Source organism: Hirundo rustica, chromosome 10, assembly GCF_015227805.2.
Source record: "Hirundo rustica isolate bHirRus1 chromosome 10, bHirRus1.pri.v3, whole genome shotgun sequence".
Taxonomy (NCBI): Eukaryota; Metazoa; Chordata; class Aves; order Passeriformes; family Hirundinidae; genus Hirundo; species Hirundo rustica.
The window spans coordinates 6,828,846-6,842,118 of NC_053459.1; the positions used below are offsets into that span (position 1 = coordinate 6,828,846).

The 13,273-nt window shown below is 42.9% G+C and overlaps 1 protein-coding gene across 11 annotated transcripts in view; it reads left to right on the forward strand.

Moving 5' to 3' along the window:
• The window catches only part of DGKD (diacylglycerol kinase delta), a 67,704-nt gene that overhangs the window by 27,764 nt on the left and 26,667 nt on the right, over positions 1–13,273 (forward strand). For 8 of the 11 annotated variants that reach the window (XM_040073746.2, XM_040073744.2, XM_040073756.2 and 5 more), the window contains 2 exons: positions 12,049–12,153; positions 12,964–13,096. In XM_040073746.2, the coding sequence (XP_039929680.1) occupies positions 12,049–12,153; positions 12,964–13,096 (238 nt within the window). Of the gene's footprint in view, positions 1–1,929; positions 2,067–5,564; positions 5,686–8,667; positions 8,841–12,048; positions 12,154–12,963; positions 13,097–13,273 lie in introns of those variants that run through there. The other 3 variants (XM_040073749.2, XM_040073748.2, XM_040073752.2) reach the window with 3 other exon arrangements.

A 13,273-nucleotide genomic window follows, 5' to 3' on the forward strand; every position in this document is an offset into this window, starting at 1 on the left:
CACCGTGGTTTACTTGGTTGATCTTGCATAGATTTCCTCAGTAAACGTATCCTGTTTGCAATGGGGACAGTTTTCAGGACTGCTACCCAGAGTTAATGGATAGATGGCTATAGAATGGGCTGGGAGCATGTGACATTTTTGAGCTTACAGTGATCTGATGTGTCACGAAAAGCTTTATGTTTAGCTTTGTTCCTTTAGGTCAGGCAGTGTGGCTGCAGATGCATTTAACAGGGAGCTTCTGGGAACAAATCTTACAGCAGCCCCATGCCAGAGCTCTCTTCTCCCATTAGGCCTCTAGGTGTTGTATTTGCTCATTCTGTCTCTGTTGCTGTTCTCTGCCATCTCTGTCCTTGGGAGTCAGCTGTCTACAAGGTAAATTCTTCTGGGATGTCTGGGCTTTCCATGTATGTTCACTTGGTACATGGTGCATAGATCTCTCCCCAGCCTTTTCCTAGAGCTGCTGTCTTGCCCAGGGCCTTAGAGAAGATCTGCTGTGGCACAAATGCAATGATAAGTGTGTTGTCCTGGTAGTTCAGGACCCTTTATTTCAAAGAGCAGTCAACTTTTAGGCTGGACTCTTGCCATCAGTGTGTGCTATTTTGTATTCCTAACAAAACAGAGATCAGCAGCATTTGGATGGGTGAGGTCAGAGCCTGGCCCTGATTTCTGAGCAGCGCTTTCTTAGCCATATTCTCAAAAACCTGTTGTGATTTCTAAAAAGTGGATGATTTGGGATCACACTGGGTCCATTGGGTCTCCCTAGTGAGACTTTAGCTCTTTCCATGATCAGTTTTCTCTTGGACAGTGCAGTTTTGCCGTAACATGATTTGTTGAGGTACCCACATGATGGTCTAGCCTGCAGTTCTGTGAGAAGCATTGAAACAAAATCTGCAATGAGAATGAGTTCTATACTTTAACCTGGAATAGTGTTTTCTCAAGATGATGCTGGGAAGCCTGGGTTTTACTGATCTCTGTCTCAAAAGGATCTGCTTTCCCTGTGTCATGGACCTGAGCCATCCATCATGCCTGTTCACCCCTGAGACACCTGCTAGGTCTGGGGGACACCAATCACTCTCTCGCCTGTGGCTCAGGTCAACACTTTGCTACCACAGCTGTCCCCTCAAAAGTCTTTGAAAACACTTTGGATTGTCTCCTTTGGCCCAGTTTTGTGTTTATGTGGTGAACAAGTTCTTCCTCCTCAGACTGGTGTGTGGGCTGAAGAGCTGCTGTTTTCTAGAAGGTGCCAACTGAGTTAAGCCTGGTGCCTTCAGTGTAGTTGGTACAGTTAAAGAAGTGGTCCATACCAGTTCATTGACCCTTTCCTGCTTTGTGGACGATTTGTACAAAGATAAGGTATGTATTCTTTAATACTAGTCAAAAATGCCTGTCATCATCAGGAGAGGGACTGGAAAGGACATCATATCTTCCCAGGTGCACATTTTGTGTTCCAATATGACTCTCACACGGTGGTTTGGTAAATGTTTTCCAGTTATTGCTACTAAATGGTGGCGTGGACTTTCACCCTCATTCATGTAACATGAATTACAGCATTTACTTCTTATCTCATCTGATTCAGAGCTTTGAGATTCCATAGGAGAAATACCCTCTGTGTGGTGGAGGAATTTTGTGTAGTGGTTTCTTCTTTCTGATGCTTTGGTGAAATGGAAGCTGGTTCGGAGCACGTTTTTGAGTGCTGGGAGCTGTGCTAGTGACCCCTCCTCCACCGTTAAAAGCTCTTCACTGGAAGAGGTGGAGCTTGAGCTCCTGAGCTCCTGTAAACCCTTTTTTGTTGGGAAGTACCTCTCAGCTCAGCCGCAGACAGGAAACAGCATATTATTACAGTCAGCGCCTGCCTCTCCACTTCATTGCCGTCAGAAGGAAACTTATCCCAGCTCCTCCTTAAGCAGGCAGCTAATCAGCTTGTGGCAAGTGGAGCGTAGCTCAGAGAGACTGACCACAGACGAGACTAATCCTATTAATTGCATGTCAAGCAATCTGTTTAGGTTTTTTTTCTGAGGGAGTAGGCTGCTCTGGACACTAGTTCAGAGGAAGATTGAACGTGAAAGGTAAGAGCAGGAGTGTTGAGTTTTCTGGATTGAGCACTGGGAAACATGGCACCTGTGCCAGCATAACAGGTATCAGAAGCTCAGGTTCTTTGGAATGTGTTTGCTACGAGCTCTTGCCCTTCAGGTGTTCTCTCTTGGGTGGATTTATGTAGATGTATTCTCTGGAAGAGGAGTAAAGGGAAGTGTGCCTGCGGTGCTGTTGGAAATGCTGCACCCAGTTAAGAAATACTGTTTATTAACTGATGATTCACCCTGACCAATGTCCCAGGAGAGAGGAAGTATTCAGGTTAGAATAATACTTCTCTTACTGAGCACTTGCATGACTGGAGGCAATAGTGGTTGTGGTAGGCTGAGGAACAGGCATTTGCTGGTGCCCCTGAATGAGAGAGTGCAGTCGTCTCTGAGAAGGAGTATGGATGTCATCCTCCAGCTGTATGGAAGCCTGAGGTGTGCTACGATTTTTTTCATATTATAACCTTGTTCAACAGTAGTGACTCTACTCAGCAGCAAAGTTACCAGTCTCTGTCTTGTGAAGTTTTACATTACTGATCTCCAGAGTATGTATTTTTGCTGTATTGTCCCAGGCCTTATTGACGCTGTGGAGAAATAGCATGAATTTTCTTTTCTGGGTAAGTAATCTTTCCTATAAACAGAGGGCAAAGTGCTTGAATGTGGGTAAAGAATCAAAGTGCTGGCAGTCCTTCCTGATGGGGAGAGCATGTTGTTGACGTTTGCAGTTCATTCACAATGAAGTGAAAGTGCCTTTACGTCTTCACGGATTTGTGTCAAGTTAAATTATTTGTGTAGGTGCTTTTAAATTAAAATATATCATTTTCAGCAAAGAAGGCAGTGAAGTCTTCTCTGAAGAGTTTGGTTTTGAAAGAAAATAGTGTTGCTGAAGCTACAGAAAGTTTGCTGCTCCTGCCTAGCACAGGAACTTTGTGCCTGTGAGGCACTGGTGGAACAAGAGGAACCCAGATCAGCCAGATCAGAGGTTGGTTGTGCTAGTTTGAAATACAGGCTTTGAGAAAGAGCATATCACTTATCTTTATGAGAAGAAAGAATATAAGAACTTTCATTGCAAGCTGTTTGCAGGAAGCCATAGTTGGACTTCAAGCTTCGGCTGATAGAGACCAGGAAAATCTGCATGGTTTGACACTTGCACAAATTCTCAGAATTCCCCTGTGTGGCCTCATCCCTCTGAGGAAAATGGAGTTGAACATATGCTCCAGGGAGTCACTGAGCCTTCCTAGCAAGGGAGAGGATTTTCCTCCCCTGCTTCCTCAACTAGGGGGTAAATGGAGCCAGAGAGAAGGCATCAGCTGGGCAAAAAGACTGATTAATCCTGTAACATAGTGACACAGGCCAGTCCCAGGTGTCCTGAATTCTCACACAGTCATGGATTGCCTTGTTAATGTTTGGAAAAGGGAAAGATTAGAAAAGAGGGACTTCTGAACCAGGATGGTTCTTTCTTCCTTGTTTTTAAACTCTCGGCTCTAAACTGGGCAAAATTGGAGCACATGTTGGAAATCCAGTTTTTGCTGGGGGTTGTTGTCTTTTCCACACCCATGTGTGTACACATTCAGGAATTGTGCACTCTTTGCTAGTGCTTGTACTCTGTTTATATTGGCAGCTACCAGAATTTCCTTTATAAGCAAGTGAAAAGATGAGTAGAGCTGGTATGTTGCTGTGTCTAGAATCGCTCTGCTAGTTTTCCACCTTCCTTCATTAAGTGCAGTTCAGTCCCCATTTCCTGTCAGAACCGCTGCAGTTTCAAAATACTTTGCTATTTTAGTAGTTTGTAATCCAGACTTCAGTGCAGTTTTTTTCTCCTTGAGAAAAGGCCCTTTGGTAAACAGACCATTCTGAGTCACTGTTAGTCAGTGAAAATAGTCATTTAAAATCCTTTCATGTTGAAGATTTTTGGGACTCTTAATCCAGCCTCCTGTGGGAGCTGGTCATTCATCTGCTGTCACAAAAGAAGGAAAAAGCTGGAGAAAAACTACCAAAAAGAAGATAAACATGGAAGAAGAGTTAGAGAGTCTGGAAGAAGTTGCTGTGGGTGGAGAGAGCTGGCGATTGCTACTGTACGTTACAGAGTGACTCAAAAATATATGGGAGGTTTTGAGAGAGATGAAACTACTCTGAGAAGAAGTTAGACTGAGCTTTAACTATTTTACTGTGGGACAGGATAGACAAGGAGCTGAAAAGTGAAGGAGACTGTTTGTGAAGAGCTTTTGCTTTCCAGAGGGAAGTTTAAAACACTGAAATCATGTCTGTCCTTGTGCCTGAACACTGGGAGCTTTTGTTTTGATAATCTCTTTGCTCTTTGTAACTGTCATGCTGAACTGGTGTTTCACCTACCTTCCTGAGCAAGACTGCAGATTTCAGCATCTTCTCCCCTTCCAGGTAGGGGCACAAAGGCAGAAGAATGTGTGGTCATTTGAGAATATGTTCAGCTTTACATGGAAGGTGCACTAGAAGGAAAAGGCTCCTTTTTTATGCAGGGAGAGGCTTGCTAGCATTACTTGCAGAAATGCTGCCTCCCTATTTCTGGTGCTTGTGATGGTGCATGAACAGGTCTTGTCTTAGCCTGGTGGCCCAGCGTGGAAAGCTCCTGGGTCCATCAAGCTGTTGAAAGCTGTTAATTTTGTGTTAGCTACCAGCCTCCGTTCAGCACTGCTGAAGTTAGGGGGCTGTGAGAAGCTGCTACTAACAATAAACTCTCAGTAACAGGTCATTTTCCTACCACTGATAGGATCTTTCATTGCTCAGTGCTGTGAATTACTGGGTTGCCAGCCTTGCCATGTGTGAGCCCACTGAGACTGCAGCTCTACCACTGAGGAACAGTCCTGCCCCTCTGTTCTTCATGGGTTTGCTTCTGTTTGAATTAGTGGGAAGCTTTCTCTGGAATATCCTTTGCTTTCCTAAATGGGCCATCCTTTCTGAACAGAGTGGTTCTGTTTAGGAACTCCTCCTGGCAGGACTGTGTCCTTTAGAAAACAGGTAAAGGGATGCATGTGCATCTGCTGCATGAAGTGGAGGGTGTGTGGGTAATGGAGCTAAGATGCTTTGGCACTTGGTACAAGCTCCCATGGGTTACTGCTCCATCCTTGGAGATCTCTAGGGATTAACAGTCCTGAACTACCAGGATAGTTGCATTTCTCACCTGCTGTCAGTGGCAAAACCCCTGCTTGCTCTAGCTTTTGACATCTGTTAAATTGTTGCTAAAGTCTTAAAATCCTCTTCTTGTCTGTGCTCCTCTTACCATTTGCCAAGAACAGGAATGTGCCTTGTTTAGGAACAGTCTCCAGAAGCCTGTAGGAATGTGACCCTGGTATGAGAGATGATAATTTTCCCAGGGATAATGCTCTGTCTGGTCTAGTTTCCCGCTGCAGCATGGGGGAGGATAGGGACTGGGAGAAATCCCAGATGGAGGGTGAGCACGAGTTGAACTTGACCTGCGGCACAGCATAGCGCAGTAAGTGCCCGTGCTAATGCTCAGAGAAGATGCACTGCTGCCCTGCCTCAGGAGGGACAGATTGCAAGGTGTGAGAACCTAATAATGTAAAAATGGTTCCAAAGACACTACAACCCATGCTGGACCTGCTTTCCTATGGTAAGAGCTGTCCTGGATTTTATAGATTGAAAAATGAAGGTGAAACAGCCACATGGAAGTTGGGGATAAAATAGCCAGTGTTTTGTGAACAGAGATTTGGGCACTTACGGCTTTGAGGAAAATCTTGTTACTGCTATTTAAAAAAAAAAAAAAAAAAAAAAAAGGGAAAGGAATTTGGCACAACTGTAAGAACGTTAATGACTTGTTTTATTTGGTGGAAATGAGAGTTTCCATGGGTGGAAGATGGTAATTTTAGCAGGAAATTAAGATTTTGCACTATTAAAAAAATATACAAAACTGGTGTATTTCTCCAGTGTTATATAAAAAGCTACTTTTTCTTTCCCATATCATCCACGTATTGGGGGAAGAGAATTGGTGCAGTTCTAGAGAGCTCTAACTGACCTCTGCAGTGATTTAATGGGACAGGATTTGTTGGCAAAACTGGGTGAAAGCTGAATTGCAAAATAGAATAGGGCTGTAGTCTGTGGAAGAAGGCAAGGCATGGACCCTTATGAGTCTTTAATACTCATATTACTGCTCTCTTCTATACTGTAGAGACGTACAGAAGTCATACTGACTCACTGCCTGAGGCTTTGCTCTGATGCTGAGCTCCAGATTGTTTCAGAAACAGACATCATTGAGAAAGACATTAAAGATTTAAGTGTTAAGGACTGGTTTGAATCTCAAATTTGTTTTTCTTCTCCCTTTTTTAGAGTCTTCTTTTTTGTGTATTTGCTGAGGGAGTAGCACTTCCTAATCCACACTTAATCCACTTTGCCCTGTGTGAGTTCAGTAATTGTGTTTGAAACACAGTGGATTTGCTGGTTTGTGAACCTTGCTGATGTGAGGTGTTTTACTGTATTCCAGTGTTCATTTCACTACTGCTGTCGCTGAAACAGAGGCTGAAGTGGAAGAATGGCTGAGTCCTCATTACAATCTCACCCAGTTTTCCTTCCTGAGTCTTGGGCTCTCAGGATGCCAAGATCATTCTCCCCCATACAGAGCAGACATAGCAGTTAGCTACAGGCGGGGGATGGTTTCCCTGCCTTTGCCATATGTGATCAAACAGAAGGTTTTGCAGCTTTTAAAATTTTTTCTAGTTTCTAGGTCTCTAGAGCACCAGAAATTCCTGTCATCTCTGTACTCAAGTCATCAGCTGTTTGGAATAATGCAGGATCTCTTAAGGGGATTTATGGCTAGCACCTTTGAATGTAAGTCTATATTGGAACAGGATATGAGTAAAAGGAAGCAGTCAGAATGAGCAGGTGTTCTCATACCCCCACTTTTGGCCATTCTGAGAATTGTACACATCAGGAAAATTATATTTAGCAAAGTTCAATGTCCCTCCACCCCATCTCCCCCCGCAGCATTTCTTCTGTCAATGCTGTGATTGGGCCAGTGTGTTCTTAACTTGTTTTGCCATCTTTTGTGGTCACTGAGCTCTCCAGATGTACTCTGATAACAAACAGTCCCAGGGCATGCTTGGCTAGACTGTCACTTTTATTGCTGAGAAGTTTCTGGGCAGCCAGAAAATGCCCCAGGTGAGCAGAGATAATAAAGTTGTCTTGGGTGGCAGCAAGACAAGAGAATGAAGTTTATGCTCCAGCTGCTGTTGGGGAGGGGAAGATTGTTCAGTACAACAAAGGGTGAAGTGTATCAGATTTCTGTTTAAAATTTGGTCTAATATAGGAGTCTTTTTTGGACTGCCTTTTGAATCTGATTATTCACAGCTGTTCATCAGGGAAGGACATCCAGGGACATTAGTCCATTTTTAGAACACAAAATTAGGAGTTTTCTTTGGTTGGTGCTGTTGTTTGTTAACTGGCTGGATTTGAAATGTCAGTAAACTGGTGTTAGTTTTGGACAGAGGAGTGTAGGTCAACATGAGAGGTGGGAGTTAACAGCTGGTAAGAGGGAATGGGCCATGTGAGACAGAGAAAGGAGATAAAGCTGAATTTTCAGTGTTAAGAGTGTCTGTGTTCGCACAAGACAGCCAGTGAAGGCATGGTTATTTTCAGATTTGGGGTTTTTTTGGATTTAGAGTGGGCAAGCTTGAAAATTGAGAATTTCTCTAAAAGACTTGAGATGACTCGTGGAGGGCACATAACTACTTCCTGGGGACCTGACTATCACCCCCATTTCTGCAAAACATATTTCTGGGGTTTCATCTACAGTGAGAAGTTCATAATTAACCTGCGTCCTGATTTGAAATGTCTTTTGCCCTTCCTGCCATTCCCATGTCTCCTTTTGGTTCTCCAGGAGTGATTAGAGGGATTGGTAGCCTTCTTCCTCCCCATGACTGGAGCTTTTTTTCTGGTCAGGGTTAGGTGTCAATCATATCACCATGTGGTGAGCAGTGGGCACCCAGTTTCTACCAATGAGTGAAAGCTAAAGAATCACACCCAGAAGTTCAGTAGCATTTAGGATTCAAAATGTTTTTAATACTCACTTTTTAGGCAGAACAAGCACTTTTAATTTGCATAATTGCTCATATCTAGATACAGTTCTGAGCTGTTTTGGGGCAGGAAAGCTCAGAGTTCTGCCAATCCCCAAACAAGCCAAAAATCTATGAGATTAAAAATAAATCTGAAGACTTTTTCTTGTTTTTGTTTTTTTTTTAAACTCCTAGTAAGGCCGCCCTCATCCTAACTCAGAAGCAATCAGATCGTTGTTTTCGTGCTCTCCATTTATGAGAACAAGAGGTCACTGGATGACATTACTGCTTTGTAAATTTAGAACAAATAAAAGGAAATGCTACTTCACCTAGTGCGTCGTCATCCTGTGGCATATAGTGTTCCAGGATGTTAGTCAAAAGCTGTAGCTGGAACATAAAAAATAGCTGGACCATGCTCATTTGTAGCCACGTTCACCAACAGGGATAAGGAAGCCTCGTGTTTCCAGCATGTTGGCTCATTGCAGGTGTAGCTGAGAGTGAACTCCCTGCACCCCTGGCTGCGAAAGGGCAGTTTTCCAGGGGGAAGATTGGTGTGACTTCTTTTGACGGGAATGGTTTTATTTTTGTGCAAGATGTTAAATTGATCATCGCTCTTGCCTGGACAGCGTGTGCATGAACAGCCTCGGCTCTCTGTCAGTATCCTTCAGCAGGTGGATGTCTGGAGCTGCTTCAAGGAGAGGGAGGGAGCAGTGGCCGGAGTGTGAGTGAGAGCTTCTGTTTGCTCCGTTTGCAGTAGCACACGTGCTGCCCACCAGCCTGTGCAGGAAGGAGCCGGCAGCTCCTGGGCAGGCACGAGGGGCTGCTGCCCCCCAGGTACCCAGGCTGGGCTGGGGGGTGTGGGGAGCTGCTGCTCTGCTCTGCACAGGAAGGGGCCCTATTGACGTGTTTCTGGATTCCTGATTATCCTTGTTAAGATGTTTAAGTGTAATACTGCTGCATATTAATGAGGAAAACAGGTTTGAATGGTTTCTTCATTTCCACAAATAATTGCTGCACTAGTTACATTAAAATCTTGTCTGTTGTTCGTATTGAAGTCTGAATTGTCCCAGTTTGTTCTCTTTAAGAGCAAGCTTTTCAAAGAGGTTTATTCTTTTATTTCTTATTCTTTATTTTCTTTGGTGATTGCAATAAATCCCAGTGCAAATATTGCTTTTGAACTGACTAATGGGGAATGCTTTTCATATATTTATCCTGCACAGTTACATTTTTATTTGCAGTTTACAATAGGCCCTTTATTTTAATTCTGTGACTCTTTGTCTGGATGATTCATATATGAAAATCTTTTGATCTCTTTATTTATCCTCTTGTCTTAGAAACTTTGACTTTGTTCTTTGAACAGAGGGATGTCTAACACTGAGTGTGGGGATTTTTAAGATGATGCAGTAGGTGACTTAAGAAGAAATTAGTTGTTTTCTATATTGGATGATCTGTCCAATGATCCAGGAAGTCAGTAGCCTCAGAAATTAATTCTTATCAAAGGAGTATCTGTACTTTTGTATTTTATGTCACTATTTTAAGTTTCGAGTCTTCCAGTGTGAATAAAAACTATGCTGTGTATTTTCCTTCTGTCCCCCTGAAAAGGGACAGCACTGAGTGCGGAGGAGTGTTCTGAAGCTTCCCCAGTGCTCCAGAGCATGCCAGTGACTCAAATGAACTGGTGGTTCCTTACAGAATTTGGCTGGTTTTACAGCCATGAAAGGTCCCTGGATGCTTCATCCTAGGATGTTTGGACTTTATATGTGCTACTGTTGACGTATGCAACTATAGATGTTCTTGGCCTTATTACCAGGAACAAAGTGTGAGGCCCCGTGGTGTCTGAACAAATTAGCTAACCTTGGTTTTACTTCCAGAGAAAAAACTGCTTCCTCTTAGCAGGACTCAGACATGCCCCTTGTTCTTGTCTAACTTCATACTGATTTATGCACCAGTACTTCATGCTCTGGAAAAAGTTTCTTTAGGGTAGCCATTTTTACATAGCAGAGTTTTTGATGGAAATACGTTTAACTAAACACTTTCCTGCTTTCCCAAGGAAGAAGAAACTTGCCTGTGATTACCTTCTTTTGAAATAAATTTTTCATAGCTGGAAATGTTTAAAGGAAAGTAAGGGAAAAGAGAAGGAGTTTTTCAAAATTTTATTTTTAGAATAGTGTAAATATTTACTTCTGTGTACTTACAGCTGATACAGATCAGGTCATTTTGTCCAAGATAGAATGCTCCAAATGCAAAAACTGTGTTTCTAATAAGAATGGCCAGCCCTTTCTTTAGAAAGGGTTTTAGCTCTTTTCATTGCCTTCTTAATGTGTCTGTAGCACCGGTTTCTAGGTATTGGTTGTGCCTCTGGGTAAAGTGGTGTTATTGCAGGTGAATCTGCAGTCTGTCAATGAAAAGAAATACTGTGTGAAAATTGAAGACCCTTAAAATAAAGTGGAACTTTCCAGGTGTATCTTTCTTGTTGACATTGCCTCCACGCTTCTTAGCAGATGCTCTGAGGCACTTCAAGATCAACTAAAAGTTTGGTGTTCAACTTCAGAGGCTTTTATTTTTAATCTGTTTTATGAATGATGGTGAGAGAAGTGAGAAACAGACTGGAAACCAGGGATATCATGTATTGGGGTGATGTGTGTGTGTGTTTTAGTGTTCATTAACAAAACTGGCTGAATGGTTGGGCCTCATGAGGTTGCCGGAATCCTAGTTTATTTTAATCCCTTCTTGCAGATGTTAGGTACAATTGCTTGAAAAGCAGATGATGTAGACAATTTTTTTCATGTACAGTATATAGAGGGGTGCCGGAGAGTCTGGATTGCTGGAAATTTTTAAAGTTGACATAAAAGGGAGCCTTTTGATTTCTGTTAACAGTGCTCAACTTTAATGCAGCGTTTCCTAAATCCAGGTCTTGCAAACACTTCAGTATTGGTCTAATTTAAGTCAGCTTGATGGAAATCAATACAGAGGTGTGCACAAAGAGACAGTGAGATAACTAACACTGGGGGGAAGAAGGACTTTGGTCTTAGGAAGAATAAAGGTTGATATATAGTCAAGTCTGGACTCCAGCTGAATGGGCAGCCCTGAGAACAGCAGACATGGACCTTTGAAAAGCAGAGAGCTTTTATTTCTCTCTGCTGCCACCAGCTGACTGAAGGAGAGGGAGTTGGTGGCAGAGGACGCAGAGGCCAGGTGCCTCCCTGGGCAGAGGGAAACTTTGGCCACCCTGTGTGTCTTCTGCTGGTTTGTTAAAACATTGTTTATTTGACACAGGGCAACTAATTCATGGGAATTAGCCCAGGGTACAAACACACTGAGGACAGGATTGTTAGAGGGAGGCAAACTCACCACAGCCTCAGCCTGATCGGGGGACATCTCTTAGAGTATCTTTTAGATATGTAGAACAAGCCCTCAGGAAACATGAGGGTTCAAATTGCTCATTTTATTTCTCTCCTCTCCATGAGGGAGACTAAACAAATTGTCATGACTAAACAAATTTTTAGTATGATATTGTAGAGTATGTTATTTGATTCATTAATTGCTAGAAACTGGTATACTGTGCTATTAACAAAATGTCTTAATATTCTTAACAAATTTAAAAGTACAGTAAGTCCTTTAAAAAGACTGTGCAAGATCTGTACGTAATTACTCCGGCTGCTCTGTTCTTGATTTGTGTTGTGCTGTTATTTAGGTACGAGAGATTTCTTTACTCAGTTCAGTCTTGGGAATGACAGCTAAAATCTCAGTGGTTCTGTACATCTAGGAAGAAATTAAGGTGTGCTGTGGTGGAAGAGAAACACAGTTCAGAGGTGCAAATAACTTTCATTGTGCAGCTCTGAAAAAAGCTTCAAAAGACTGCACTAGTGGTAAAGTCTCTGTTGCTGTCTCTCACCGACATGTCCACTCCTCGTTTTCTCTCTCTTCAGATTATCACTCCGTGTCGGAAGCTCATCCTTTGTGCTGATAACAGAAAAGAGATGGAAGATTGGATTGCAGCACTGAAGACTGTACAAAACCGTGAACATTTTGAGGTAGAGGAAAATGTGTTCCTTTGTATTCTGTGTTTCCTCTGCTAAATCAGTTTGTTTTGAGAGTCAGCTTCCAGTGAAGTTAATAGAAGTCATTTTATTGGCTCTAATGGGTGATAGTGTTAGGACCTTCTATAAAATTGATCCCAAATACATTGAAGTGATTCTCCAAAGAATGTTTGGCTTTGTATTTGCTCCCTTGGGAATTTGGAGAGAATTTTCGTAGCATGGGTAGGTTATGAAGCAAAGTTCCCCTCTTACTGTCTTTTCATTTTTCAGTTATCCTCCTTTCCCTAATTCACATTTTGCCTACTTGGTATTCTGCCAGCTCCAGTGCATCTGCCTGCTTCCTGGGGCTGAGTGAGACCAGCTCTGCCACCACCAAAGGCTGTCTTGTGTTTTCCCCACTCTCATGCTTGTCTTCCTTAAGCTGGCACAAATATTTCTCTGCTGCACAATGAGCCAGGTGGGAGAATTGATCTTTCTGAAAATTTAATCTGACAAAAAAATGGGGATATATTCTCCAGCAGATAAATTCTCCAGTTCATTTCCCTAGACACACTTGTAGTAAGACAAGGATGAGAGGTGGTACAGGAGCTGTAATGAAGGTGTGTTTTCTTCAGGTAGTCTTTTTTGCCTTGGAGGTCTTCTTGATTTTGGTTAATGTGTGTATAAACCGCATGTGTCCCACTCTTTCCTAGTAAAAAAGCGTTCTGTTTCTGCTTTTTCTGACTGCTTCATGCAAGTCTTCAGAGAAAAAAAAAGTCTTGTTGCTCTACTTTAGACCTTGCTGTGACACATGTCTCTCCTCAGTCTACCCAGTACAGCATGGACCATTTCTCAGGGATGCATAACTGGTACGCCTGCTCCCATGCCCGGCCAACGTACTGCAATGTGTGTCGGGAGGCCCTGTCTGGGGTCACATCACATGGGCTGTCCTGTGAAGGTACGTGTGCCCTCCTCTCCTGCCTGGGGAGGAACAGCCTCGTTTTAGTTTTGGTTGTGCCCATATACCCAAATACTACCATCCCTTATTAAAGTCATGTGTCTGCAATGAGCAGATTCACACTTCTGAGGTATCTGAGGGAATATTCATAAGAAGACTCCTATTCATGAGAATAAT